Consider the following 27,242-nt stretch of genomic DNA (forward strand, 5'->3'; position numbering starts at 1 on the left):
GGCACTAATCTCCTCTTCAAGTACAAGCCATTATGTTGTCAATTTGAAGTGCTTGTTCCTGATCTAAAAGGCAATATAGATGGAAGGTTGCTGAAGCCAGAGTCCAGATTAGTTATAAAAGAAGAATATGTACTTTACTCCATTACTAGTTATTCACAGACAGAACTGGGTATCCAGCTGAAAAACAGCCTCACTGGAAGAAGAGGTGTTGCAACAAACCAAGTGGCTTATTTGTTTGATTTTTGACACAAGAGTACTACAGCAAGAATTGTTTCACCAAACATCTCAACCCAATACCTTAAACTCATAGCAAAGCTCTGATCTGCAAGTATTTACATACTTGCAGATCAGAAGTTTCCTAATGGAGTAGTAGAACTGTCATATGCAGTTCATGTAAACTGTCATACAGCCATAGGACAACTGTCAGGCACGTGCACTTGTAGGACAAGGGTCAGAGAGCACATGATCGTGGTGGGTGGGAGACACTTCTGGAGGTCATCTAGAGCAAAGCCCTGCTCAAAGCAGAACATATTAGTACCAGGTGGCTCAGGGCCACATCCAGTTGAGTTTTTAGTATCCTCAAGGATGAATATCTATAACATTTCTCAGCTTCTGTTCCTATTTCTGACACTTGTATGGTGACAGTTTTTTCCTAATCTTAATTTTCTACAGAAATCGTCTCTTGCCCCTTTGTTATCCCTGTGCCCCCTGAGATGGGTCTGGCTCCATCTCCAGTGTACCCTCCCATTAGATAGTTCAGGACAGCAGAAAGGTCTCCCTCAGCTTTCTCTTCTTAAAGTCATGCAAACTCTGTTTTCTCTCTCCCCACCCCTCGTGCTCCAGCCCTCTGATCATGGTGGCATCCACTGGACTCACTTCAGTGTGTCAGTCTTTTTTTTACGGGGGTGTCCAAAGCAGGGCACAGAACTCCAGATGTGGTCTTATAATTACTGAAGATAAGGGAAAACTGAGTACCCCTACCTGGTGCCTTCATTTTACTAGTGCAGCCCCAGATGCCGTTGGTCCTCTCTGCCACAGTGGCACACTTCTGGCTTTTGGTCAGCCTGCTTTGGAACAGCCTGCTTTGGAACAGCCTGCTTTGGAACAGTATGCCCACCCCTTTCCTGAAAAATGTTTTTTCAGCTAGTGCTACTGCATGGGGTTATTCCAGCCCAGACAGAATACCAAGTCAAACTTGCCCCTTTTAAACTTAAAATTGTTTAGTTCAGCTCATTCTCTTGCCTGTCAAGGAACATTTGAATAGCAGCAGTGTCCTCCAGGACATCATAACCTACCTGGAAATACACACTGCTCTTGATGGAAGCAGTTATTCTGAAAAATCAGGCGCTTACCTTTGTAGAAGCAACAGATTTTACAAAATGTATTGGTTGATTCCCTTTGCTCTGAACATGCAGCATACACAGACTGGTAGCATTCTAAATGTCTTATGAGTACAGAACTGACGCCTCTGTTGCCTTCTGTGGGTTTGAGCTCCTTCTGGCATCTCCCAGGACCCATCAGGCCCACATCTGACTGGTTTGGTCAGTGCAAGAGCAGAATATCAGGAAGCACCTCAGCCACAGCACAGAATGTGGATGCATTTGAACTACAAAACCCCAAAACACACAGGGACAGTGCAGAGGGACAGACTGACACTGAACCGAGACAACAGGAAATGTCAGGGCTCTCTTCAACAATGCTGGCAAAGTTCAGATCAGGAACATTTAACTATTTTATATTAATAAGAAATCCTGGGACAATGAAACATAAGGGAAATCCTTTCCAAAACTTTGTTCCATTACAGATCAATGTTTTCATTGGACATTGGATGGAAACAACTTTTCTTGAAATAACAGTTTCTCATCACATAAGAATTCTTGTTTCTTTGTTTTTTAAAACCAGTACTAGACTAACAAGAATAGTGTAATTTACTGTCAAGAAACATTACCATGATTTCTCATGAGAGTTTAAAAGGGAAAAAAAGTTCTACCACACAATAATTCAAACAGATAAATCTTATGACACATTTCAAAGGCTGACATCAAAGCAATTTTATGTAGACTCTCTTTGTAAATAGCTACAAATAACAGGCATGACAAAAATACGACAGTTCCAGTATTTAATATTTAATATCCAATTTAAACATAAGTATTCAAAAGGAAATATTTTTACACCATTTCAGTAGCCACTTAGCTCAGTAGTTGGTTGCAATAATCCTTAAAGTTTTCAGGTACTGGATGGAGCATAAGCACAAAAACTCCCATTAAAGTTAATGCATGACAAAGTTCCACTGTAACCCTCTGAAAAGCAAAGAGTTACATTAAAAGAAATTCAGACACTGAAGTACATTGAAATGTATTGTGTCTTACAGTAGAGTTTGTTGCTCTACTGGTCAGGGACATGATGGTAACTTCAAAAGGCACTCTGAGTTCAACTACAGTAACCCCGGTCCACAAGCATTTTAGAATCTTGGTATTGTGCAGTAGAAAAAAACCAAACCCTATAATCATATATAAATTGCTTTTATCTCTGTCCTAGCTCCAGAGCAGTCAAATTATATTGCACTTTTAAAATATTCTGTGTAGGCTGTGATAAAAATTTAATATTTACATGTTGTGTTTGTTAAAGAACAACGCATTCCTGCGTAAAATATTTTAAGAACCAAGTTTTAACACTTATTCTTGTATTAATTAATATAACCAGAGGCTACATCAAATATATATTTTTTTTCTTAACTCCTATTCTAGAAACATTTTTGGTCCTTCCTTCATAAAATTTGTTATGTTGCAATTCATGTTCATAAGTGGTATTAATACTTGCCCGAAATTGCAGTACTTAGAATATTTAAATAAATAAATACATAATTTCTAGAGAAGCAATACCTTTGGAATTTTGTAAACAAACTGCTGTGGAAAGTCTTTAACGAGACTCAATTTGGCATGTTATGACTTTAATTGGCAATACTTTACAGTTATACAACCTCTGCCAGGATAGAAATCAGTATGGTAGGCACATCTCATAAATCAGTCTGGAAAAAAGACCCAAAAAACACTGATTCTTTCTTAGGTTGTATGAATAAATAAAAATGGTCAGAGTAACATGATCCACTGAAACCAAAACTGACATTTATACGATCTGTACGGGGAAAAAAGAAAAGCAACTCTATTCTTTTTTAAATACAACCTAAAGGAAATGAACGAGCCACAAATGAATATACGATAACCAAGATGTACAGGACACAAAGGTTGGCAGAATAAAACGAGCATTATAGAAATATTATAGAAATACTGATCTACAGAACTAGTATCTTAGCTGCATCTCACCAGAAGACAAATCATCATTCATTTTTCAATCCAAATTTGAAGAAACATTCTGAATCTGTGTTTGGTAAAACAAATTCAGTGCAAAGCATCAGCTCTGATGAAATTTTGCTGACATGTAAGCTGGCCTACATTCCTGTTAAAACATGAATGGTAATATAAAAGAAACATAACAGATGCACAGTTATGCCACTTACATATAAATATATGTATCTGCGTGTTCTAAAAATTCAAATGCTGTCAGGAGGTCTCACAGGCTGCGTTGGATATACTTTATATAGTACAGTTGTAGTTTACATGTTCAAGTACATGACATACCCCAAGTGCTTTCCATGAGCACCCCTGTGCTACTCTGGATTTTTTTACTCTGCATTGAATAGCTTTCTTTTGGTTGTCATCACTAAAAACTGATGGTTTGAGAAAGCAAGGCAAAACTACTCACAAGCTTTTCTGGAAAACACAGGATTTGCTCTTTAAGATTGTTACTGATTGGTGAAATGATTAAATGTTTCTGTTCAAAACCAAGAACCATGTTGGTAAGCTTGCTGTTAGTAGAGACCAAAGGCTGTCACTATCTAATCTAAAGGCCTAGTCTGTGTAGCTATTGGAGCTTTCAAAGGGCAAATAAAACCCTACAGTTCAGAACCCCACCCTTTCTTGTTGCCCATAGAGATGTTTCCAAATTTGGTAATGAAAATTCCTTTCCTTCCCTTTTCTCCAAAGCAGAGAATTAAAGGAATATCCAGTGCTACAAACTAATCCTCTGTCCCATCACTAATAAACTGCATACCTTGCAAGCAAAGGCCAAAGTTGGTTGAGAGGCAGAAAACAAAAATTAGTATCAAGAATTAATACAGCTCATTAAATAACTACACAATGTGATTTGTCCATAAGTTAAACAGTTAAGCTGCAACTGTACTATATCATACATATTCAACTTAATTGTAACTGGGCTAACAGCCACATTTGCCTTTTTCTTGCTCCTCATTGAGTTGTTCTGTAGAGCTGTGCCCATTGGAACGCACCACCCCTTCAGGGATCCAGGATTTATCCACACACCGTTCCATGCGCTTCATAATGAGGTCAAGCAGAGTTTCAATGGCTTTGCTTACATTATTCCCATTAGCTGCACTGGTTTCAAAGTATGGTATTCTGCAGAAGACAGAAAATACAAACTTACATCACACAGTTTATACTCACAGGAGAACAAAACAATACAGGTTACTGCCACATACTCAGTGTCTTTCTGCTATGGAGCAGCAGTGACAGCCTTTGCGTGATTCCTAAGTCTGAAATGCAAAAGAAATTAATGAAGTTGCTGACTTTGTAAGTAGGGCAGAAGGGTAAGCTTTAATGGAGTCCAAAATTTACAGAGGCACTGGTCAGTATGAATTATGCTCCTGAGGTCTGTTCCCTGGAAGAGATGCAATTATTTTCTATGTCCTTGTGTGCATTAAGTGTTCTCCTTACTGATTTCTATACACATCAGCTCTGGAGTCATTGCAAGAGGGGGAATGCTGGTATGGCTGTTCCTCTGCAGGCAAGGCAGTAAAGACTCACAGTGTGGTACCTTATCACTGCAAAAGGTGACTGTTTCTTCTGCTAACACCATAACTCTAAACTTTCTTACATAAAATCTCAGTGCTCAGACCACCTATGTCTTTGTAAACAAAAGTTTCTGGCACCTTGTTATTGAAAATACATTGCTCATTTTCATTACTGTTGTGGATCAGGATGTTCCAATGGCAGTTTCAAAGGTTGTGACCAGCTGCACTTAGTGGTCCCCACAGTGAGGGGCTACAGCAGCTACATTGGTGTTACTGCCCAGGAAACTGAGATCATCACTTCAGAATTTTCAGTATTTCTTACTTAACTTGCAAGACTCAGTGAGTGGTCAGAAATATCTTACTGTCTCAGTCTGTAGGTCTGCTGCAATCATTTTTGAATACATCACTTATCAGTACAAGGCCCTTCACAGAAAAGGGATACTCACACTTTTGTTACCAGAAAACTGTTCACTGCAGCAGGATTTATCTTGCTTCCCCTCAGGAGAGAATGACTCCTAGCAGCTATCCTGGCTCACCTCTACAGGGCAGAGAACTTCATAACTGCCTACAGATTGGATGTGATCCACAACCTTGACTTTTAGCTCCCTATTCCTATATTAAGTTGGCATTTTCAGCCACAAAGACAAATATTTCATAAATTATTTCTAGAAGTCACATATAAAGAGATTAAGAAACAGTCACATTAAGCATGGAACCACCATGACACAACAGGAGAAGAGCTGCAGAATAAGGCAGTTTGCACTGAGAAGCCAGTGCTCACACCATGCCTGTTTTGTGGGCTTTTCTGTGGAGCAGTTCTCATCTATTCCTCCAGACTGAAGACAGACTACTGGTTGGAGCACATCACGTAGTTCACTTTTCAGTTGAGAAGGAATCCGGTTCATGTGCCAGAAAGCTGCTCCACCATGTGAATCAAACCACAATAAAAGCATCAGATTTCCTTCAGAAGTGCATTTCTGATTCATAGCGAAATGCAAATGTAATCCAGAGATGAGCCCCATGAAAGAGTTAAGGGGGTAAAAAATTACTATGGTGTTAATTAATATTTCATAGGAACAAAGATTTCACATATTTCTTCAGGGACACATGACCTGTGCCTGTAGGGAAGAGGAAGGGCAAGGCTACCCTGTCTTCCTGCTTTCTGATTCGGTTTTCAGACTCCCTGGGAGCCTGTGAGAGTGCAGATGCCTCAGCACAGGCACGAGCTAAGAACCCATTATTCACCTGCCTCTCTACCTAAATTCTATCTCTTTTGTAGAATAGCTGTGAAAATTAATTTTGTTTACTGCCAAGGAAAGAAGATGAACCAATCTCCAGTGCAGTATTATTGCAATACTAAGTATTTATTTTTTAGTAACGCAGAACACATTAATCTCTGATGGAAAAAAAAGATATACCAGCCAGTTAAACATCCTAAAATGCTTATTCTCACAGCAATCTTTCAGTACACAGAAAAAAGAATTACAGAAAACATTTCATTCTGCTTTTAAGGACAGCAATAATTGGAAGGAAGTTACTTACCCATATTTTTCTGCAAGTTCTTTAGCCTCTTCTTCTTTCACCATCCTCTGGTCTTCCAGATCACTCTTGTTTCCACATAACACAATGTCAGGGTTTTCACAATACGCATGCATTTGTAGCTGACCTAAGAGCACCAACATGAACAGGGGACACAACACAGAGCTCACTCAGAACACCACCACAAACCAAGCATGTTCTCTGTTAGCTCACAGCACTTCTGCTACTGCTCTGAGGAGCCAGGGAACAGCTGGGCACCCACTACCACCTACCCAGTGAAAAATCCAGAGAAACAGAAGCCTGACAAATTTAGCCCAGAAACCTGTGTAGTTGCAGATTAAGGAGTTATGTTCACTAAATATCTCCAGTGAGTTACCAGGAAAGGATATAGTTCCCTCTCCTTATGGATGATGCAGAACAGGAACCTCTTTGCCTACATATACGAGACCAGTAACATTTGCCTTCCATTAAGTTTTGCTGACAAAGCTTCAGGTGAGTCAAAATAAGAGTTTTGCACAGGCTTTCCACACTCTTAAATTACTGAACAGCATCAGAGCCAGGGGTATGATGTTCTCTCAACCTGCTTTCATATAGGTTAAGATTCAAGTTTGGTAGGCAAAGCTGAATTTCAGGTAAGCCCTAGAAGCCATCACTAGCAGCTATTACAATTATGAATGTAACATTTACATTATTTTACTGAGAAAGCGACAAAAAACAGTGTTTTATGTTCTATTTCTCAGTGAAACTCCACATTTACAAACATAACCACTCCCCACCCATGCAAAGAAAAAAAAAAAAAAAGCCATACTTATCCAGTTCCTGACATTCAGAAAGCTTTGCTCATTTGTCAGATCAAAGAGTAGCAGAAACCCCATGGCATCTCTGAAGAAAGCCGTTGTCAAGCTACGAAACCTAGACCAGCAAAGGGAAATTAGTTGGCTCATCTGACAAGTTACTTTAAAAACATAATTGCATACAGTCATAAAACTGAGGTAACTCAAGACTGAATTAACTAGAATGAAATATTCATAATTGTTTCACTGATGCAGGGACTGTGTAACAGGAATTGCTAACATTACTGTGGCCTAGTCAAGGCCTAAGGAGTCAAAGAGAGTGGAGTGTGAGAGCTTTAGACTAAGTCTTCTACTATAAAGCATGCCTTGATCAAGATTCAGAGATTAAAATAATAATGAAATTCTAACTTTGAACAGAAATTTATCCCCTAAACACATCAGTTCTTCATTTTAAGACTAACAACCACGAGGATTCTAGTCTTTTGATAGGCAAATAGAAAAGAATCCTTTGAGATGATTTTACCTGTCTGACTTTCCCAAGCCCTCAACATATTTACAGAAATTTAAGAAAAACCTGAAAAAGAAAAGCTTTAAAAGCGTCTATACTGGTCATGAAAAAAGTTAACTGAAAGTTTCCAAAAGACAAAAAGCAAGAATTACAGTTTTCATGTTCTGCAGTTGTAAATTATAGCTATAATTTAATAAGTATTCATAGGAAACTTTCCACCACTGTTACAGCAAGCACAGGTTCCCATCTCCAGTCATACCTTTCCTGCCCTGCAGTGTCCCAGAGCTGAAGATGTATTCTCTGTCCTCTGCCTCCAACACCATCCGGCCCATTGGGTCTATACACCTATAAAAGGTAAATTTGTTACCAGTCCAGCTGCTACAGAACACAAAATAACTGATGTTTGAAGTCATTAAATGCAACAAAAGTAGCACTGCTGATGCAAAGATCCCAACTACAACTCAATCCCTTTGCTTTATAAGAAAAAAAGGAATATGTTAGATTTTAATTTTGCACCCAATTTAATATTTAAAAATAAGGGTAAAAGTGAATTGGAAAAGCAGTCTCCAATAGACTAAGGCCTCCACACAGATATTTAGAACAGCCATGAGACAAGATTAATTTTATATTTGAATTTTATGGGGTTTTTTACTATTATCTTGTATAATGTTCAAATGAAAATATAAGAAAGCAACAATGCAATCTGGCAATGTATTTCTGCCACCAGCAGAACCTCATTAGCAAACTGACTCATGGAGATAATGACATCTCTTCTTAGTTGCCAAAAGATTGCTGAAAAATTGCTGAGGGTAGATCTTTCCATATCACAGCTTATAAAGCAGAAATTGCATGATAATAATAAAAGCTGAAGAGTTTACTCAGCATGAAAATATAAATAAGGGCATCTATTAATCTTGGAAGGATCAGATAAAAATAGATTCATTTCTTGCTTAGGAAACTTCATGTTAGGTCATATTCTTTACCTTCAACTGCCATTGTACATAAGACTACTAGAGTTACAAACATATCTTTAAAGATACATAATTTTGCTGAACTTGTGGATTATAAAATTCAGGTTATGAAACCTAAATCTTATCCTGAGTTATCAAATATGCTGATCAAGCAAACACACCATGTTTACTATCCCACAGAAGGAATACTGACATATTCAAGAGATCAGTTTGGCATTTTCATCAAGATAGTTACTCCTTGCATGACTGTCGTGCATGCAATGCATCAAAAGCCAGTCTGCACAATGCCTCCTGCACCATCCAGATTTCTGGACACTTGGGAAATCATTAGGCATTTAATACTTGTACAGAAGAATGAAAAAACAACTTGTGCCAACTCCACTTTACAGAGCAGTAAGGACCAGCATCCAGATGGTTATCATAACACATTGCTCAGCTTTATATCAAAAGTACATTTTCTTAGTTTAATAACAACTCAGGTTAAAAAAAACCCAAAACCTTATTTTTTACAGTTCTTCTCTAGTAGTGGTGACTGCTTAGAAAGCCAGATCATCAGCATGTATCATGCTATCCTATTCCAGCCATGTTGTAAAATGGTTTTAAAATCAACACTGCAGCCTTTGTTCACTGGCCATTTCCAGTTCACACACAGGAAAAAGCATTTTTACTACAACTCATTTCTTCCTTGTGGAGGGAGTTCAACAATATAAGTGCTACTCCAGGTATTACGTGCACAATTCATGGAGTAGACACTCCCTACAACACCTGCTGAACAGAATGAAGTGGTTTCTTAGAATCAGCTCTTCTTTAACTTTTGGGGAGATGGGTCTGTACACTCAACAATAATAAAAATAACCAGGTAACATGAGGCCTTTACCCTGCCACAAGATTAAGTACACAGTAACTACGGATTACATGCCTACACATAGGGATGGGCAGGTTGATTTTTAACAAATAGAGACCATTTTCAAATAACACATTCTTTGTGAAAACTCACCACTCTCTTTTCCCGGAAGTCAATGCCCACCGTTGTGATAAATTTGGAGTTAAATTTGCCATCTGTATACTGGTAAAGAAGGCTGGTCTTTCCTACTCCAGAATCACCAAGTGCTAGAAATTTTATGAGGTAATCGTAGTCCCCATCAGACATAGTGAGAATTCAGGAGGCACCTTAAAAAGCAAAGCAAAAAGGATGAGTTAGTCACCAGCTCTGGCAGGGCTTCTTTTGACAAATGTTTAAAATACAAATCACTATTTGAACTACAAAGCATCGAGCAGTGAGACAAGTTCTGTACTCCTTTACACTGGCTTCACCTTAAACTCTCAATTACACCAATCCAACAGCAAATTCAGCTGTGACTGAAAAAGTGCATCTTTAATTTTATTACATTCCTCTTACTAGAAAGAGAAGACAACAAAATTCTACCTTCTTCAGGAAAGACTGAAAATCAAGGCATTCAAGATATCTGGAATATGAACTGCAGAACTGATTTTAATCTGCATGGAAGCTTGTAAAAGCTACTTAAACATACCAGCAATGCAATTCTGGCCTCACTCTCACTGTGGCATTATTAATATACAAAAAACTCCTACATTTTTTGAGACTGCCCACCACATTGAAATAAAAATTACAATAATTTTCTACTAATAGCTATTTTTCAGTCTTGAAAAAGCTTTTTCTTGCTCTTGGGCTGTTTGGTTTCGAGGAACAATTTTCAAAGTTTTTATCATGATGCTAGTTAATCATTCAACCTAAATCTTGATCCTGAATTGCCACTAAACAACACATACATTTTTTCCATGGTTCATACACATTTAAGAAATTTCTCTTTCTCCTTTTTGTGCCTTTGAAAAAATAACCATATTATGTGTAGTCTGATCTATGAGCAGGAACAGCTGGAACGTGTAACAAAAGTCACTGGCAAATTTCATGTGTACTACAAAGGCTGATATGAGTGCATTGGCACTTTCCTGTTGAGTAACTACTGAGCCTCTCCTCCCCCAAAACAAACAGTAGAGAGCTGCCTTCTCTCATGTTCAAAGACAAGAACATAAAAAGATAAGCCTAAAATAACCATTCATAAAGCAACATAAAATTGGCATAAAATTGCCTTTTATGAAGGATGAAAATTGTGATAAACCAAAATAGAAAAAATTAGATGATGAAATAAAATTTTAAAAGAGCAAAATCTGCTGTTTCAACTGTAAATAAGTATTTTTGGAACTACTTGTAGCTTGAACTAGATAAAGTTATTCATTTCAAGTAAAACACTGCAGTAGTCTGCATCAGTGGCAAAACACCAATTCATTTCTTGAATATCAACTCACAGCTTGAGGTTTGGAACAAACTCTGTATCTCCAGCATGTGGATGTCAATCACCACCATTCAGCTGAAATCATAACTGTCTCTAAAGCCTCACCTTGGTGTTAGTCCTGCTCTTGGTCACAGAACTGTGACATGTTGACTCAGCCATGGCTCACCTTACCACAGTCTAATGCAGACCACAGTCAGATTTACCCCAGATACTCTCCAACCAAAGAGTCAGTGGAAAGCATCTGACACTTTTTTTCCTTTTTCAGGGCTGAAGTCTCTCTTTCCCCAGCCCAGGCATACATATTTTAAAGTATGCCATCAATACTAGTAAAACCTTGCAGGAAAGGAGTTTTAGGTGACAGAGGTCACACTCACTACTACACCACAGCCAGCTAATTCACTTCCCTTGTCGTGTTTTAACCAAAGTTTTGCAATAGAGCAGAAGATTGAAAGGGTAAACGCTGCAGGAATAGTTATCAGTGAGCCTTTCACACAAATTCACCACAACTGCAGGCCTGCATCCACCACACAGGGCTGAAGGAGCAGCATGTTCAAGTAAGCAAGTTAAACAGGTAGCCACACTGCCATAAGAGTACTTTTAGAAGAAATTAAAAAACCCAATCCATTAGACAGACTCACATGTATCAGCAAAAGTGATTTTGAGGGTTTTGTTTCGTTTTTTAAATCCTGTCCCCTGCTGGGGAAGGAAAAAGAGGTAAAACCAGACTGCAAACATAGTAGGTCTATAAAGTCTTTTCATTGAAATGCACTAGAAGAAAGGGAAAAATAGTTTAAAAAATAAACAAATAAGGTTTTTTTCTAAAGACTGCATTTGATTTAGACTTCCATCTCTTACATGGTGTTTCCTTTGCCCTCAGATGTTCTCCAAGGAAAAAGAGCTGTGTAAGCTCAACCTCTACTTAAGCATGTGTACTTTCAGCTTTGATATCCCTAAATTAATTGCTGCTTTAAAAGACTTAAATCTCAGGGCCAGTATATTATACAAAGACAAACCACCTTCCTGCCTTTTACTGTGCTATCCCACCTGTACAGAGGTATTTGCCTTGTCTTGTTGGTATTGTGTTAGCTAACTGTAGGTATATAGAACATATTTTTAATAAAAAGTACAAATGATAGTGCCACCTAATCCCTGCTAATTTGTGTCATAAGAAAGCTAATTTATCATGCACCCTGTGTAAGACCTTACAGAGGAAGGAAGGGCACTACAGCTCTTACATGGAGATGTAGGGAACTCTTAAGTTTTAGCTGCACCCTTCCACTGGACAGGGCTGGGTTAAAGCTCTGGCCAAAACAGAAAGATCAAGGTTAGACCTTGGGGAAGTAAAACCTAAAGGTATTCCTAGTGTCATATCTGATTTGTAATGCCTGTTTGTCCAAACATGCCCCATCATTCAGCCCCCTTAAACCTCAATACTCCCTATGGCTGGTTACAAATACAATTTCCAGAGGACTGACAGAATACCAGGAGCCCTTCACGGGAAGGCCATAAAAATGCCTTCTATAGGATTTGCTTGAAAAGGAAATTTTCTCCTTTGGTTTTTGAAATGCACACACCTCTCACTGCACCCCATAATGTCAATCTATTATTCAAATATCTCCAGGGAGTGGTTCTTGTGAAACCCTGCACAGTTAACCTATCCTTGGAGACATGCAAAGAGCTATTTTCATAGCAGTTTCAAGCCTTGTCCTCCTCCCTGTACAAATATTTAAAAAGCGATCTCCACCCTCTTCTTCCAAGACCTGCAGTCCTAATGTCCAGACACATCCAGCTCCACATAACAGAAATAAGAACATATTCCCAACAAAGTACCTTTATAGCAAAAACTCCTGTGAAGTTTTTAAAAGTCATGGCCCTGTTACCAAAACCCCATCCCATCTTTTTCTTCCAATTTTGGTTTTGTTTTTTTTTTTAAATTAAGCCTTATAGTTCCACGCTTTCCAGTTTTTCCTTCCACATTCCTGTACCTTGCATATCAGGAGAGCAGGTAGAAGACTGATGATACAATCAGAATTCATCAGGTCACCAAAAGAAAATCATGCCCAAATCTTCCTCAAAAGACTAAGAACCCCTTGGTTAAAAAAAATAAAAACCACGAATGGACATAGTTTTAAGCTCCACATCAAGCCCTCCACAGTTTTGCCTGCTGTAAATCCCTCCTTAAATCCCATTCAGCTCTGACTTTGCACTTTGCTTGGTATGCAGATGGACAAGAACTATGAGCAAGTGCTGGAAAACTCCACTGGCCTTTTCCATTGCTGACAGGACCCACACAGTCATCACCTGAGCTGTGCCAGTACAGCTGCTGCTCTGGAGCCTCCACATACACACACATCCAGACTGTGGCTTATCAAGAAGGGACACTGAGCAAAGCAAGTGCTCCTCTTGTTCCCTGGATTTCCTAGTCTGAGGTACTCTCACATTAACAGGCATCAACGTTAACAGGCTCATATTTTTTCCTCCAGGGCACAAATATCACAACTCTACTGTGTGATAAAACATTCCAGACTATGGCAGTATTGCTCCTGTATGAATTAAGGAAATTGGTTTGGCATGCAGGATTTCCCCCATGCAGTATGGGAACAGGGAATATATGCTTCCTGAACTGGCCTTAACACAGAACATGCAACTCCTGTGCTGCTACTGAGCTGACGAAGAAAAGGAAAAAGGAAGAAGGCAAAAGAGATGAGTAAATTAAAACATAAGCAAAAGAAAAAAAAAAAGGCATTGAGCTGCAAATAGAAACATGTACACGCATACAGTGTATGCCCCTAACCAGACAGTCCTCAAGCACATCAATTTAAAGTAAGGTATACCACTTACCCCAAACTCTGCTATAGGAATAGTTAGCACACTGGAGATATTACTTTCAGTAGGAGTATTTTTCTAGCACCACCTCTTGAGCACACAGCCAGGAGGCTTACGTGTCACCTGTTTGCACTGAGCTGACGGGTGCTCAGAGATAAGGAGGTGTGCCTCATGTCTCTGTGCCTAAGGAGGGTGCTGCCTGACAGCAGGGCTGGGAAGCAATTACACAGTTCACATGTCCCATTTATTCCTAGAGGCAAATAGCATTTCAAGAGAGATTTGTGCAGGGCCTACCCAGGAGCAGATCTAAAGTTTCTGCGAAACCACGCACACACCTTAATACAATTACACCGTTCCTAACAAGGGTCTTCATACAAAAATGCATTAATGCTGGATTATATGGATCACAGCTGTTCAGTTCCATTCACAGCTCTACATCCTTTATCTCAGGTGGGAGGAGGATACAGCAGTCTTTAATGTAAACTGCTGTTTCCTTGCTGTAGAGGCTGCAGGCTTGTGATTAGAGGGTCGACACGGGCATTGGGCAAATCCCACACAGACAGAAAAGGAAAATACTGCACATCTATCAGTGGATAATGTGTAAATACAAGCACATGGCAATAATGCATTTGGACAGATTTGATCATTCTGCAAGTGCACATAACTTCATACTACAAAAATTTTTCACTCAGGCACTACACAACCTTAAAACAACTTCAACAGCTGTTTTATGTGTCACTTCATCTGTAACAGCAGAAGAACTGAGAAAGTGATCTGGACCTGTAAGTTCACTAATCCTGTCACACCAGCACTCCCATGACACTCCAGCAAAGCAGTAACCACATTCTTGCCTAGCGTGGGTGAGCACAGAGAACGGCCTCACCCTGCTCTAAGGCTCCAGCAGCACCTTAGTGCTTGAAGAACTGGTCAGCATCAGACACTTGCCAGCTCTGTCGAAACAAGGGACAGAGTTAAATCATGTTCCTGCTTAGTCAACGCTTCATCAGAAGTGCCTTTTGTTAAAAGCTGACAGATATGTACAAATGTAATATAAGCAAATGATGACAATAATTTTTACTAACTCAAGTAACTGCTATGCTGGAGGAAGAGAGTTAATAAATAAACACGTCACAGAAATGTTCTGGGCTGCACTGGTTTTGTTTTCTTAGGAAAATATATGACCTGGCTTGCTTTAGTTTTGGCCAAAATGACACTGTCTGCGACTTCTGGGGCTTTTCTGTAACATAAATAACAAGAAGGAACATAGCCCTTCATCTCACAAACGAGAGGAAGAGTTTCAGGTACTCTAAGCATTTATCTTTTGGTTACTCTCAATTGCTTTACCTGATATTTTACTGTTACAATCATTTTAGTTTCATCTGTAGAGGAATGGCAGGACCAATGCCTAAAGATTGCCTCTTTCTCGGAAAGACCTAAGTAAATTTATGGGTGCTCAAGGTACATACAGGAATCTGCAAAAATAGGTACAAAAAAAAATAGGCTGTGAGGTTTTAGCCTCCAAATGCTGATGTCACTTTAACTCGGCAGAAGGTGCTCTATGACCATTTGTCAGCATCACTGCAACTGCAGCATTTTGCAGAGGGAAGAAGAACTGACAGGCACACAAAGCACTGTGAGAATGAGTTATAATGGGAGATGCCAGGCATAAAATCATGATCCTACCCAGAAAGGGGGCACAAAAGGGAAGCAACAGGTCTGAAAATGTGGTAAGAACCTTGCACAACAGGCCGGGCAAGGAAACAGCAGATTCTGGATTTTGTTTCCAGAAAACCAGGGGAAAGTAGGAATGGAGAAGAAAGGAAATGAAAAAACAGTTAGTTTTGCAACTGTATTTGCATTTCAGCATCACCAAACCAACAAAAAGGAAGCTGGATTTCAAAGAATGGCTCAGTTACATAAAGGAATGAAAAGCAGCATGGAACTGGAAAAAAATGAAAAATAAACCCAGGAACGTTGCAGATGATAGTCCAACACTCCCCATACAGATCTCTGTGTGGTTGCAATTTCTCTGTAAAAAGTACAGCATCCTCTCTATTCCCTCATCAGAACATTTTCATGCTTCATGGTAAGAAAATACTGCAGATAAATAAAGATTTGCAATGGTATGTGATGGAAGCAGTTGAACTCCCTCAGAGGACCTGTACCCCTCCTGGGAACAAGAGCTTTTGCCTCATGAGTTACCTCTTTGCACTCTCATCAGAAGCTGCTTTCAAGTCAGAGCAGTGAAGCAAACATCTGTATAATGCAAATAAATTCCAGAATACACTGGGCAAAATAAAGCAAGAATTTTTAAATTTGTTTTAAACAGTTCCATACTACTTGCTCCACCTCAACCATTCAACTCTTTCTCTAATGAATACATTAAGTCACAATGGCTTACAAGTTAACATGCTATGCTTTTCCACCGACTTAAAACCAGGAAATTCGGAGTGATGCCCAGCATCCTTCCTTAATGTGACAGTTCTGACCACTTTTGGGACCCACCTCCCTGCTTACTCACAGCCTAACCTTAACATTTGTAACATATCACTGCACTGCACCTGCTCTTGACAGTTTCAAGGAATTATGAATGACAGTCCTACACCGATTTACAGAGTTTCCAACTCTTTGAGACAAAACAGAAGCCATGATGATTTCACCCACAAAGCTGGAGAGAAATATCCAGGAGTTTGACCAGCTACTCATTCAGCAACACTTTCAACTCCAGAAGGGTCAGAAAAAAGAGTAAACTTCTATTTCTGCCCTCAGAAATAGCCACTGAAGGATAAAGGGGAAGATAATATGGATTACATACTATCATAGACTTGAGTCTTTCTTTTAAGGAATGATTTAGTTTTCCAGGAGGCAAAAACCTCCAGCAGACAGCTAGACTAAACAAACACATGAAAAAGCAGAATAAGTGGAATAAAAAGAAAAAGGTTAAAAATCTAAAAACTGAAAAAGGAAGCAGTTTCATATGTGCAGGTAGAACACGAATGAAGCAGCATCTCAAGGTAAACATGCAGATACTCCTGCTAAAGAAAGTATATTTTATGCTCTGCCTAGATGGGTGATTCAGTAGGCTGCAACACCTATTTGTCAGGCCAGCGTTTAAGCCCATTAAAGCACACACTGTAAATAGCCAGAAGAAAATATTTACAGCTTCTTTAAGAAAAATAATAAATACATTTATATTTCCCCTTCAGAACAGGAAAGTTCTCAGTTACCTTCCACCTGTCTCATAGACCAGATACCTGGAATACAAAAAATAATTCTTCAAGAGGTCACACTGCCAAGCTTACGAAGGATACAAGACACAAGCTACATTAGAGGGACATAATCTGGCAAAAATAAATTATCATGATTAGGTCAATTAAAAGTCAGTGGAGGAGGTCAGGCAACAGACAACCTGAAGATACCTCCTAGTGACTGTTAGGAAGTGAAGCCCACACAACTATACAAATGGGGCTATAAAACTGCATCATTCATCTAATATGATGTGGGTGAGCTTACAAAGGGGTGAGGCAGGAAAGAATTTCAATGCAGAATTTAATCCACCTTTTCATCCTTTGGATTGGGAAATATTGGCTTCTTTTGTTTTTCATAGGAGGTAAACTCTGTTCCTTGCTAACCCTGGTTTTTGATTGGAAGATGCAACAAAACTTACTCTTTTTTTTGGCAGCTGCTATCATTCTTTAGCATTATTGCTTTTCTGGAATATTGTGGTCTTTCCTAACTATACCATAACTAATCACAGTATAGAGGATTTCATAAATGCTATGGAAAGGTTAGCAATAACTTGCTGACAATACTCTGGGCATAACTGAACTTGTCCATTACATAATAAAACACCACTTCTGCCTGAAATAGGCGGTATTTAATAGGGCATAACCTGTTCTCTTCAGGAAGTTACTAATGTGTGACAACAAAACAGAAATCTTCACAGAAATCTTCATCTGTGACAGCAAGACACAGCCATTTCGAGCACGCCTGTGGCTCAGAAGTGTCACTTGAACTCTTCCAACAAAGCAAAGGTGAAACTACAGGTTTTGGGTGGATTTTTCTCAAGAATTGAAAACCAAGCCTCTACTTTCACCAAATCTTCACTTGAACAGCTCCAGAACTGCAGTAGGTATTAACACTGCTCAAGCTTTCCACTGAGGTCCTGCAGTTTGCCAAAATACCCAGACAGTGCTTTGGCAAAAGGTTTGCTTCAATTCATTTCCTAGCACAGTTTCTTTTCTAGAGCCTCAGGGAGGGCATAATTCAAAAGAAGCACCGATTAAGCAGGTTGAACTGCACAACACAAAGCTTCCATTCAAAAAGGCTGCTGTTTTTCAACCTGAGTTGCCAACACTATTTGTCTCACTGCTCTGATCAGAATCCCATATTAAAGCATGAATTATAGCTAAATCCTGATATACAGCTAAGACTGCTCAGATAAACAGCACAGCAGACTAGAATTTCTTATACTCATTCTTGTCATGTATGAGCCCTGCAAGGAAAGCAAAAAGCAGCACAAAGTGTAATGCCACAGTTTGCCCATACTATTCCTTTTAGTTATTTCCAGACACAGGGAGGGCCCCAAGATAGCTGTAGAGTAACAGCCCTGGCTGTAACCTGGCAGCTGTTGCCTGCTTTTCCTGCTGTAGATGCCTTCCTAAATTCTTTCATAACGTTTCCTGCAGACATAGCATAGTTTCACTTTAACTGACCTGCAAGTAACAGGCAATTTCCCACCTCTCCCCTCAGAAGTCTTCAATTAAAATTCAGAATGGTTCTGCTATAGCTAATAAATGGCTTAGCAGCAGCAGGCTTACAGAACAACCACCTCTATGACCCAAGTTTCAGAAAAAAATATATAAAGTTACACAAAGAAAATAAATTGCCAGTCAGACTGCTCTAACTGATCCAAGCAGAGCACGTTCCCTGTAGAAAACTGTATCAAGGAAAGGCATGTGTAGTTATCACACCACAGTGGATACAGACTGTGCTGTCTTGGCTTAACACCAAATATAAACACTGAATACTTATGAAGAACCCAAAAATCTCATGCAAACTGGCAAACCAACTTCATATAACAGTTTGCAATTTTTTACATTCTACGTTATGACTGAGAAAGGCATCAACCCTCTGAAATGAAGAATGGGATATAAAGGGTAAGCAGATATGAAAGAACCTATTCATCTATGCACAAGTCACAAGAAACAGGGACTATGTAATGATATTGTCCCACAAGAGTTTCTATTTGAAGAGACTCAATAAAGTAGGTGCTGCTGTTTCATCTTCTATTAAAAGACTACGTTTGGCTTGCAGCGTTTGGTTTGATTTTAAATCAATGCATCTGATTTACTACAGAAGGAACTAAGAATCCAGTAATGAGACTCCAGTAAAACCAAATTAAGTACGAGAAAAACGAAAATCTCAGTTTGCAGTAGTCAGTACAGCTGCAGTGCCTATAGTGGAGCTATGATAACACACCCCAACTCACTCACTCCCAGAGGATTCCCTCCTCACCAAGATCCCAGCTTGCTTCTGTTTATATCACAGTGTATCAAAACCTATTTTTTTAAAGACATTTTATCCCTATCACACAGTGTTTAAACAAAATTCAGAAGCAAGAGCTATACTATTTCCTAGTTATGAAGTAAAACATTTTAGACCAAATAAAAGTTACTCCTTTTTCTCCTTCCCATTGTCTAAAGCTTATTTCTCTCATTGTACTAGGATACATCACAGACCTTTTTCCATTAACTGCTTTCAAGATTTTTTGAGTTCATTGATTTAAGTTTTGTACAGTTTCAGAAATTCTGTGGTTTTGTCTTTTTTCTAAAGACAAAAAAATTACAATTTCTCTTTAATGCCATTGTTAGTGACACGTTGGAAGAGCTCTAGCTGAAGTAGATTCCCAGTTTGTTTTTACCAGGCTCAATTTCTAGGGATATTTTAAGATAGTGCTGTAAATAAAAGACATGCTGGAAATATGCAAATATACTGAAATCCCATGGCAGCATGGTGAGGGAAAGGGTGGTAGAATATTGTTTTGCTCTGTGCAACAGTATCTCAACATTATCAATATTTAATTCTCAAGCAACTTAGGTTATTAGAAATCACCACCTAAATGTGCTAGAACTTAGTTTCTGTAACACACATTCAAAATGCACATGTAATGCAATAATTGAAAGCTTTACATAACAATAAATTACAATGAAGCAGTTGTGACAACCAATCCATCCAGAACAGCACAGAAAGAACAAAAACACTAAGCCAAGCATCAATGTTCACAAAAATCCTTTTTCCCAGTTATTTTATATAATCTTTTCATACATTGGGGATGACTATAGAGAAACAGCAGCAACACATATCCATTTAACTACATTTATGAATTTCTCACTTCTTTTCCATAGACAAAAGTCAACCGGTGATGATCAGGACTAGAAAACTCATCTTAAGATAGTCTGTGGTAGACTGGGAAAGCCTTGTGACCTTCCCACAGAAGTTTCTGTTCTCTGAACAACTCCTTCTTGGTTATTTACAGTCTACAAAGACTGGAGTTTTGGTCCATGATTAGAAAAATGCTGGCAAACACATAAGCCAGAAAGGATGTCTGATTACAAATTCATGCTTGGGGTGACAAGGAATGACTTAGTCAGATGGGTATGTACATTTTGAGTTTCTTCCAGAGGAGATACAAAACACAGTAATAACATCCCACCCTCGTACTGTTTTTACCGTAATTAATTTTAAGATTCAGTTCATTACTATATGATTGAAAATGGAATGTGAACTAGATGAGCTCTCATGGTTCCTTGCTGTTCAATTTCTTTTGCTAATTAAAAATAACAGACTGAAAAATAACAGACTGTGCAACACACCACTTTTATTACTTTTATCATCCATTTAGTATACATGAGTACAAACATGATGGTACACAACCCAGTTTAAAAAACCCACCATTCTAAAGGACTGTTTTATTGAGTATAATTTATCTTTAAATGCTGATGGGAACACAGCAAGAAATAGAGCAGGAAAAAAACTCAAGAACTACAACATTGAAAAATACTGCATTACTTTGTTCAGTATTATGAATGTTACTTGCACAGCACACTTTCTATCAGAGGTCTAATTCTACCTTCTAACTGCCGAACAAGTTTGACTTAACACAGAACAAAATGTAGGCTGATGACTTGGGACCAGAATGGGTATCTTATGGTTACTCAATCCAGATACTGGTCACTGCAGTCATTTAATTTCATTAATAAACTTACCCTGGTTTGTCTTTAAATTTGATTGATTTTTTTTTTGTGAAAAGCAATTACTAAATCCATACCAAAAAAGCTGCAGTTTTGTCATTTAAAGCTAAAGCCTATGTATTCCATAGGCCAATGTACTCCCCAGCCGTAAGTTTCCTTTTCCCTCTAGAACATGATAATGCAGCAATGCTGAACTGTCTCTCAAAATCAAAGTAGTCCAGGCAGTTTGTTAAAGTACAGTGACACTGTTTCAAAGATCTTAATGGAGGAATAGCCGGCACACAACAGTCAGCTCAAGGAAAACAATGCAATAACTCTTATGAAAATGAATAAAAAAGAGAAAGTGTTTACATACCTATACTTAACAGCTGTGAATAGATTTGTAGTTTTCCAAGAGTGTTTCAGTGACAAGTTTCCTGACACAGCTCAGATGTCTCGAATACCATAGTCATGCAAAAAGAGCCATTTCTCATCTACAGGTAGTATCAGCAGAGAAAGAAAACAAAACCAAAACAGTGTAGTTCAGACTAGTAGCTCTAACATTTGCACGGATGTAGGAAGCTGCCAGCCCCACACAAGCACCCTCCCCACCTAATTACACTCAGCTGCTTGTCATGTGGTCTTGCTGACCGATCAAGTGATCTCTTTTCCTCCTTTTAAAACCAGGCAATGTAGCTAACTAGATCTCCCTAAACCAGGTAATACACATTGAACTTCTGCACAAACTGCTGACCTTCCTCTTTCTTGTTGTAAGGAGAGGAAGTTGCAGTGTGTAATTGCAACTTTTTCTAAGTTCTCTCTAAAAAAAAAATAAAGTAAAATACAGCAAATGCAGCAGTCTACTATAATGAAACACAGTGAACACTCAAAGTTCCCCAAACTGGTTTTTTATCAGCCTGGTTTTATTTTACACCTTTACAGATAGCAGGAAAATTAGTGATAACAAAATTGGCCCGGGTACCAGAGTGAGATCACGTGAGAGGGAGCTGGAAGGATTTGAGAGGGCAGTGGCAGCAGGACTACAGGGCTTTGTAGGCCTCCATGTCCAATCCTTTCTGCTGAACCACTCTGGATGGCAACAAGTTCCAACAAAAGACCAGAGTGATGATGTTGCCATAAACTTTCTGGACCACTGCAGCTAAACAGGTAAGCTCCTGTCCCTGTACAATCCTAAGAGACACAGGCAGACATTTTAAACATTTAAATAACTTTAAGAAATTAAAGTTATTGTTTTACATGTAAACCAATTCTTTCTCAACAACAAGTCTGTTAACACAGGCCCCCAACAGGCAGGACTCACACATCTGGCCCCTTTACAACACTGGTGTCTGCAGCAAAGCACTTGCTGGATGGGGGGCCCTGTGCTGGGTCCAAGGGATGAGAGAGGACCTGCACAGCCACCTGCAGCCACCACAAGGCCTCGTGCCCCCTCACAGACACCCTGGACATTACAGGCACTCACAGCAGAGGACTGAAAGGTGCAAACAAAGCGAGTTTTGCACTCACCATGTAAGATTTAGCAGACAAGCCTGTACAGATGAGTCACCTTGCACACAGCCCTTTCTCATCTCAGTTTCTTTTCTCACGGTGCTTCAAGAGCAGCAAAGTAAGGAAATCAGGAAGGTTTCTAAGACTACTCTCCAGTCTTATAATTTAAGAAGTGCCACAGACAGCCTGCTACATTTAACATATCCTTAATGCATTCATCTACCAGTAACAAAGATAACTCCACAAGCTCCTTCATTCACTTGTTTCAATGCTCAACTATCTCACCTCCTTTCATGTGAATCAAAGCAATTTTTTCTTGTCTTTTCCCTGGTGAACATCTCAGTTCTGTTACACAGAGCTGGAACACTTTTTCATGCCCTGCCTTAGTATTTTTCCAGAATTAACTAAAATCGATTTCTTTGACATTTAGTTACAGGTTGTAATTTTAAAAAGTCTAACGATCCTTGGCTCAATTCAATCTTCTATAAATTTCACCAGTTTTAGAAGAACATAGAAGTGCCTCTTCTTGCTTCCACATGCAATAAGAAAAAAAAAATGTGTTCAATTTTCAGCAACGTGCATATTTTTAAGCTTTAACTGCTTCTCTGATCAATACCAGCACATTTGCTTAACTGTGAAGAAATATTCAGACCACAAGCACCCTAGAATTTCTGCTAACTGCTCCAGAGTGCAGAAGGAGGAACAGGATAAGAAGTGTTGACAGACAAAGCAATAACTCTTCTGCCATGTTGCAAACAGCCCTGGGGGGTGACTATACACACTGTCTGTCTGGAAGTCTCAACAAGCAATGTAAATGCAGTTCAAACTCTTCCCCATGGAAAGATTTTTGCTATCTTTAATGGGAAAGCAGTTTATAAATCATAATTCATATAGTTCATAATCCCCAGACTTCAGATTTTTATTTCAGGATGAAATGAGGCTGCTCAACTTTCCTCTTACCAACTTGGTGTAAAGAATATCAACTAATTTTCCCTTTCCCCTTCCAAGCATGGGCTTTTTCCAAAACAGTAAGATTATGCTAGAAAGGTACAGTTGAAATAAACCTTCTCTTTTGAGGGTGAAGTTACATTGATTTCAAACTGCAAAACACAGGGCCTCAGTTTATAACCTGAGAGGACATCAGTGCTGGGTTACATATAGTCTCTGTTTTCAAACTAACACTTTTGCAGCTTCTCAGCAAATGCTGCAGGAGCAGCTGAGCCAACCCTGCAGTGGTGGCAGGAAGCACACCCAAACCTACAGCAGCTGGAACAGGAACCACTGCAGCCAGCCCAAGGTGAGCCTTCCTCTCACTGCTCCCTGAACCTTAGGGAGGTTACAAGACCTTGGACATCTTCTTCATTTATGCTGGGGATCAAAATTACACCAGTAAAGTCCTGAAACTGTGAAATGTATTTTGAAGCCACAGCTCTACAAAGGAACAGCCACCTATTTAGTTATTAAATCTTCCCAATGGTTTTACAAGCAAGTTTTATGAACAGGTTGTATGAACAAGGTGATCTGAATGCATGGAATTTATGGTCTACTTGTAAAAATTTTCTATGCTATACAGGCCTAGGAATTTAGAAGGAAATGTGAGGAGTTAAACATAATGAACAGTGTGGAGTATTTTTCATTACAAGTGTCAGAATATTTGCATTCATACATTCCATGCTCCTGAGAAAAACTGCAGGTGTCCAAACTATCCTGTAGCAGGTGTTTCCTCTAGAAAATGCTGGATTGTTACCTGTCTGCAGAAATTAAGACATCTTCCAGTGGAGAAAGAAATAGGGGCAGAATTGGATCTATTAATAGCCCATTTCAAATAATACTACAGAACACATCTCTGTTTTCAAAGCCAAAAGCTGTGCCTAACATCAATGCCAAGTGCCTCTGTTCTCCCCATTCCCCAGTTACCCAACTCTGGAGGAGGTCTCCTCTTCAGCACTCTGACCAGGTAATAGGTTTTTCCAACACACTAAAAACTCACCATGCTTTTACCAACATCCATAGTTTTCACATGTGCATTCTTTAGATGACCTGCAAGTCTATGGAATGAAAACCAATCAGAAGGCATCAAAGGGTAATTTTATTTGTTGGCATCCACAAATCTGATCTGTGCCACAAAATCTCTATTGGTAATGAAAGAGGAAACTTTAAAAATGCAAGAGGAGGGGAAAAGCAGCCACTGGGACACACATATGATAGCAAACTTCAAGAACAGCCAGAGCACAGAAAAATACCCTACAAAATACAAAAAGAAGCAATGAGAAAAAAGTAAATAGGAAAAATATGAATGTATTAATTGGTACAGGCAGACTCCTACAACTGTAAAACAGAATTATAGTTGTTTCCTTGAAGTTTGCTACATCCTGCTACAGCAGTCTATAAATACAGTAACAAGTCCATATCTCAAGACCTGAAAGACTGAAAAGATCCTAAAAGAGGAGACAAAATTCTTTATATGAAATTTTTCTCATGTTTTCCTCTCACCAATATCCTTCCAGGAAAAAAAACCACAACAAAAAGACAACCCACACTCAGAAGATCAACTTTCACACCAGAACTGTAATAGCTGATCTTTGCTAGAACCAAATCATGAAATATCCCTTCAGCAATTGAAATGAAAGGTCAGACAGGCCTTTCTGCTACCTGAAAGACACATCTGCTAAATATTTAGTAATACTATAGATTAAAGTAAAGCTTCCACATTTTGTTCTAATCTAGCCAATTTCTAGTAATGGTGACAGAGCTTTCTTTTAGCATTTCAAGAGATAAAGCTTTGGTCCACAAGATGCTAAAACACCAATAAATGGTGAAAAAAAGTTTATTTAAAACGTGCATGAACAAACATGATTATTCATTCTGACTGAAATGAACAAATTTCATCCTTTTGCATGTAGGAAACGACATCTTGGCAACATTCACACTATTCAAATTACATAATCTGTACTAAAAAGAGAAGTATTTAACCTAAAGATGGATGAATTACTAAACATGCTACAGCTCCTCTGTGAGACTCATATTGATTCACATTTTGTAAGACTTGTGAAGTGGGTGCCTGACTGCATGAAGACAACACTTAGAACAGCACTGCCTGCTGTTTGGGTAAGAAGCTGTAAAAACATGCTAATAATCTGATGTCTCTATCTTCACTCTGAAGAGCTACAGATCTCATTTTAGATCAATGATCTTTATCTACTTAAAAGGGTTGATGACTAAGTGTATTTTTTTTAATTAGAAAACATAGGAGCTTTACAGGAAGTTGCTCTACCAATTGAAAGGAACAAGTGCACTACAGCTTCCTTAGAAATGGCTTTCACTGCTTTACACTCTTTTATTCATGCTTAAGCCTAATTGATATGTGTTTTTTCTTGGCATTATCTGATCCAACATGTCACTGCCAAGTGAAAGACACTGTTTTTTAAAACTCATCTCAGCAGAGCTGGGTTTTCTTTCCAGTACAAGAAGACTCTGTTCACATCTTTTGTAAATCTACTTATTAGGGCAAGTGGTCCTTCCTTCTCCTCATAAGCTGACAACAGTGGGTTTTTACCACTACAAATTTGGAGGAGGAAAAATGGAAAGGCTTGCTATGTGCACTATGTGACAGACAGAAAAGTCTGCTGCTTCTGAGCTACAGCAAAGTATTGCTTTTGCTGTATATTATTGTTTGATCTTCCATGCAATGAAGTACGTGAAACTTAACTAAACACCTGTGATACATATTTTTCTCTACCATTTCTTAAATCATTAGCATCACCAACGTTAGACCTCCTTCATTTTCCCATTTATATAGTGTCTCCCTAGGTGAACTAACCTGAGTGGTTGATCTGCCTTCCTTCAGGGTGTGCAGGAGGAATGGGTGGGCTTGTAGATGTGGTGATTCTGGAGTACATTACCAAAGTAGGTCTTTGAGTCCCACTGGCCCTGTTCCAGTCCCTGTGTGATTTCCAATTACTAAAAATGTTACTGCTCCCATTCTTCAAGATCCCTCAGGATGCTAGTCTGGAGAAAAATTCCCTAAGGCTCAACACACCACACTGGAGATTATGAATGCAATAAGGACTTCTCGGAGCAAAGCTCCAAATTTGCAATGCAAAAACCAAAGCTGAAATGAGGACATGCCTCTTTGCCTGGTTTCTGAAGGAAACAAAGCTTATTACAGAGGGGCAGAGACATTGAATTTCTGTTATTTCTGCCTTCTCCCCAACATTTGAATCTGCTGATCACTTAATGCTCCTTTACAGAGGGGAAGAAGCCACAAAGATATGTACTTCCTACACATGTTGTGAAAAATTGGCAGCTGAATAAAGGAAAGAGTCAGATGTCTGCCTCTCCTGAAACCTGGCACTACAGCTTTCCAGTTCTGGAAGGGGCACCCACGAGCAGGCCAAGTTGTACGTGCTGCAGCACATACTGGGACAGTCATTCAATTTTACATTTACTTTCAAGTTGGATTTAAAGACATTTCCTATTTAAAAGCGAATGAAATTTAAGCACATCTATTACTAAGAGTGAATAGAATAAAAAGTAGTTGAGTTTTACTGAATTAGCAGTTCAAATCTGGGGGGTTATGTCTTGTGTTTTAAAACCTACTAAAAAGCATGATTCTACTTTTGCAGCCAGTTCTTTTCACAAGCCTTCCAAAGCCTGCTCTGCAGCTCCTACTGACACACAG

The 27,242-nt window shown here is 38.9% G+C and overlaps 1 protein-coding gene and 1 long non-coding RNA gene across 5 annotated transcripts in view; one reads left to right on the top strand and one right to left on the bottom strand.

The window, feature by feature from the left end:
* Positions 1-2,026: 2,026 nt before the first annotated feature.
* Positions 2,027-27,242, bottom strand: part of RAB27A (RAB27A, member RAS oncogene family) — a 32,270-nt gene continuing 7,054 nt past the window's right edge. For 3 of the 4 annotated variants that reach the window (XM_027644647.1, XM_027644646.1, XM_027644645.1), the window contains 5 exons: positions 9,677-9,849; positions 7,968-8,053; positions 7,215-7,318; positions 6,410-6,533; positions 2,027-4,472 (listed from right to left, as the gene is read on the bottom strand). In XM_027644647.1, the coding sequence (XP_027500448.1) occupies positions 4,274-4,472; positions 6,410-6,533; positions 7,215-7,318; positions 7,968-8,053; positions 9,677-9,829 (666 nt within the window). In that variant the 5' untranslated portion in view covers positions 9,830-9,849 and the 3' untranslated portion in view covers positions 2,027-4,273. Of the gene's footprint in view, positions 4,473-6,409; positions 6,534-7,214; positions 7,319-7,967; positions 8,054-9,676; positions 9,850-21,428; positions 21,547-27,242 lie in introns of all 4 variants that reach the window. The other variant, XM_027644644.1, reaches the window with a different exon arrangement.
* Positions 15,412-15,821, top strand: LOC113947754. The gene is made up of 2 exons (XR_003527847.1): positions 15,412-15,547; positions 15,685-15,821. It is a non-coding gene; the product is annotated as an uncharacterized LOC113947754 (long non-coding RNA).

The sequence above is a fragment of the Corapipo altera genome, unplaced genomic scaffold (genome assembly GCF_003945725.1).
Source record: "Corapipo altera isolate COAL_440 unplaced genomic scaffold, ASM394572v1 50, whole genome shotgun sequence".
Taxonomy (NCBI): Eukaryota; Metazoa; Chordata; class Aves; order Passeriformes; family Pipridae; genus Corapipo; species Corapipo altera.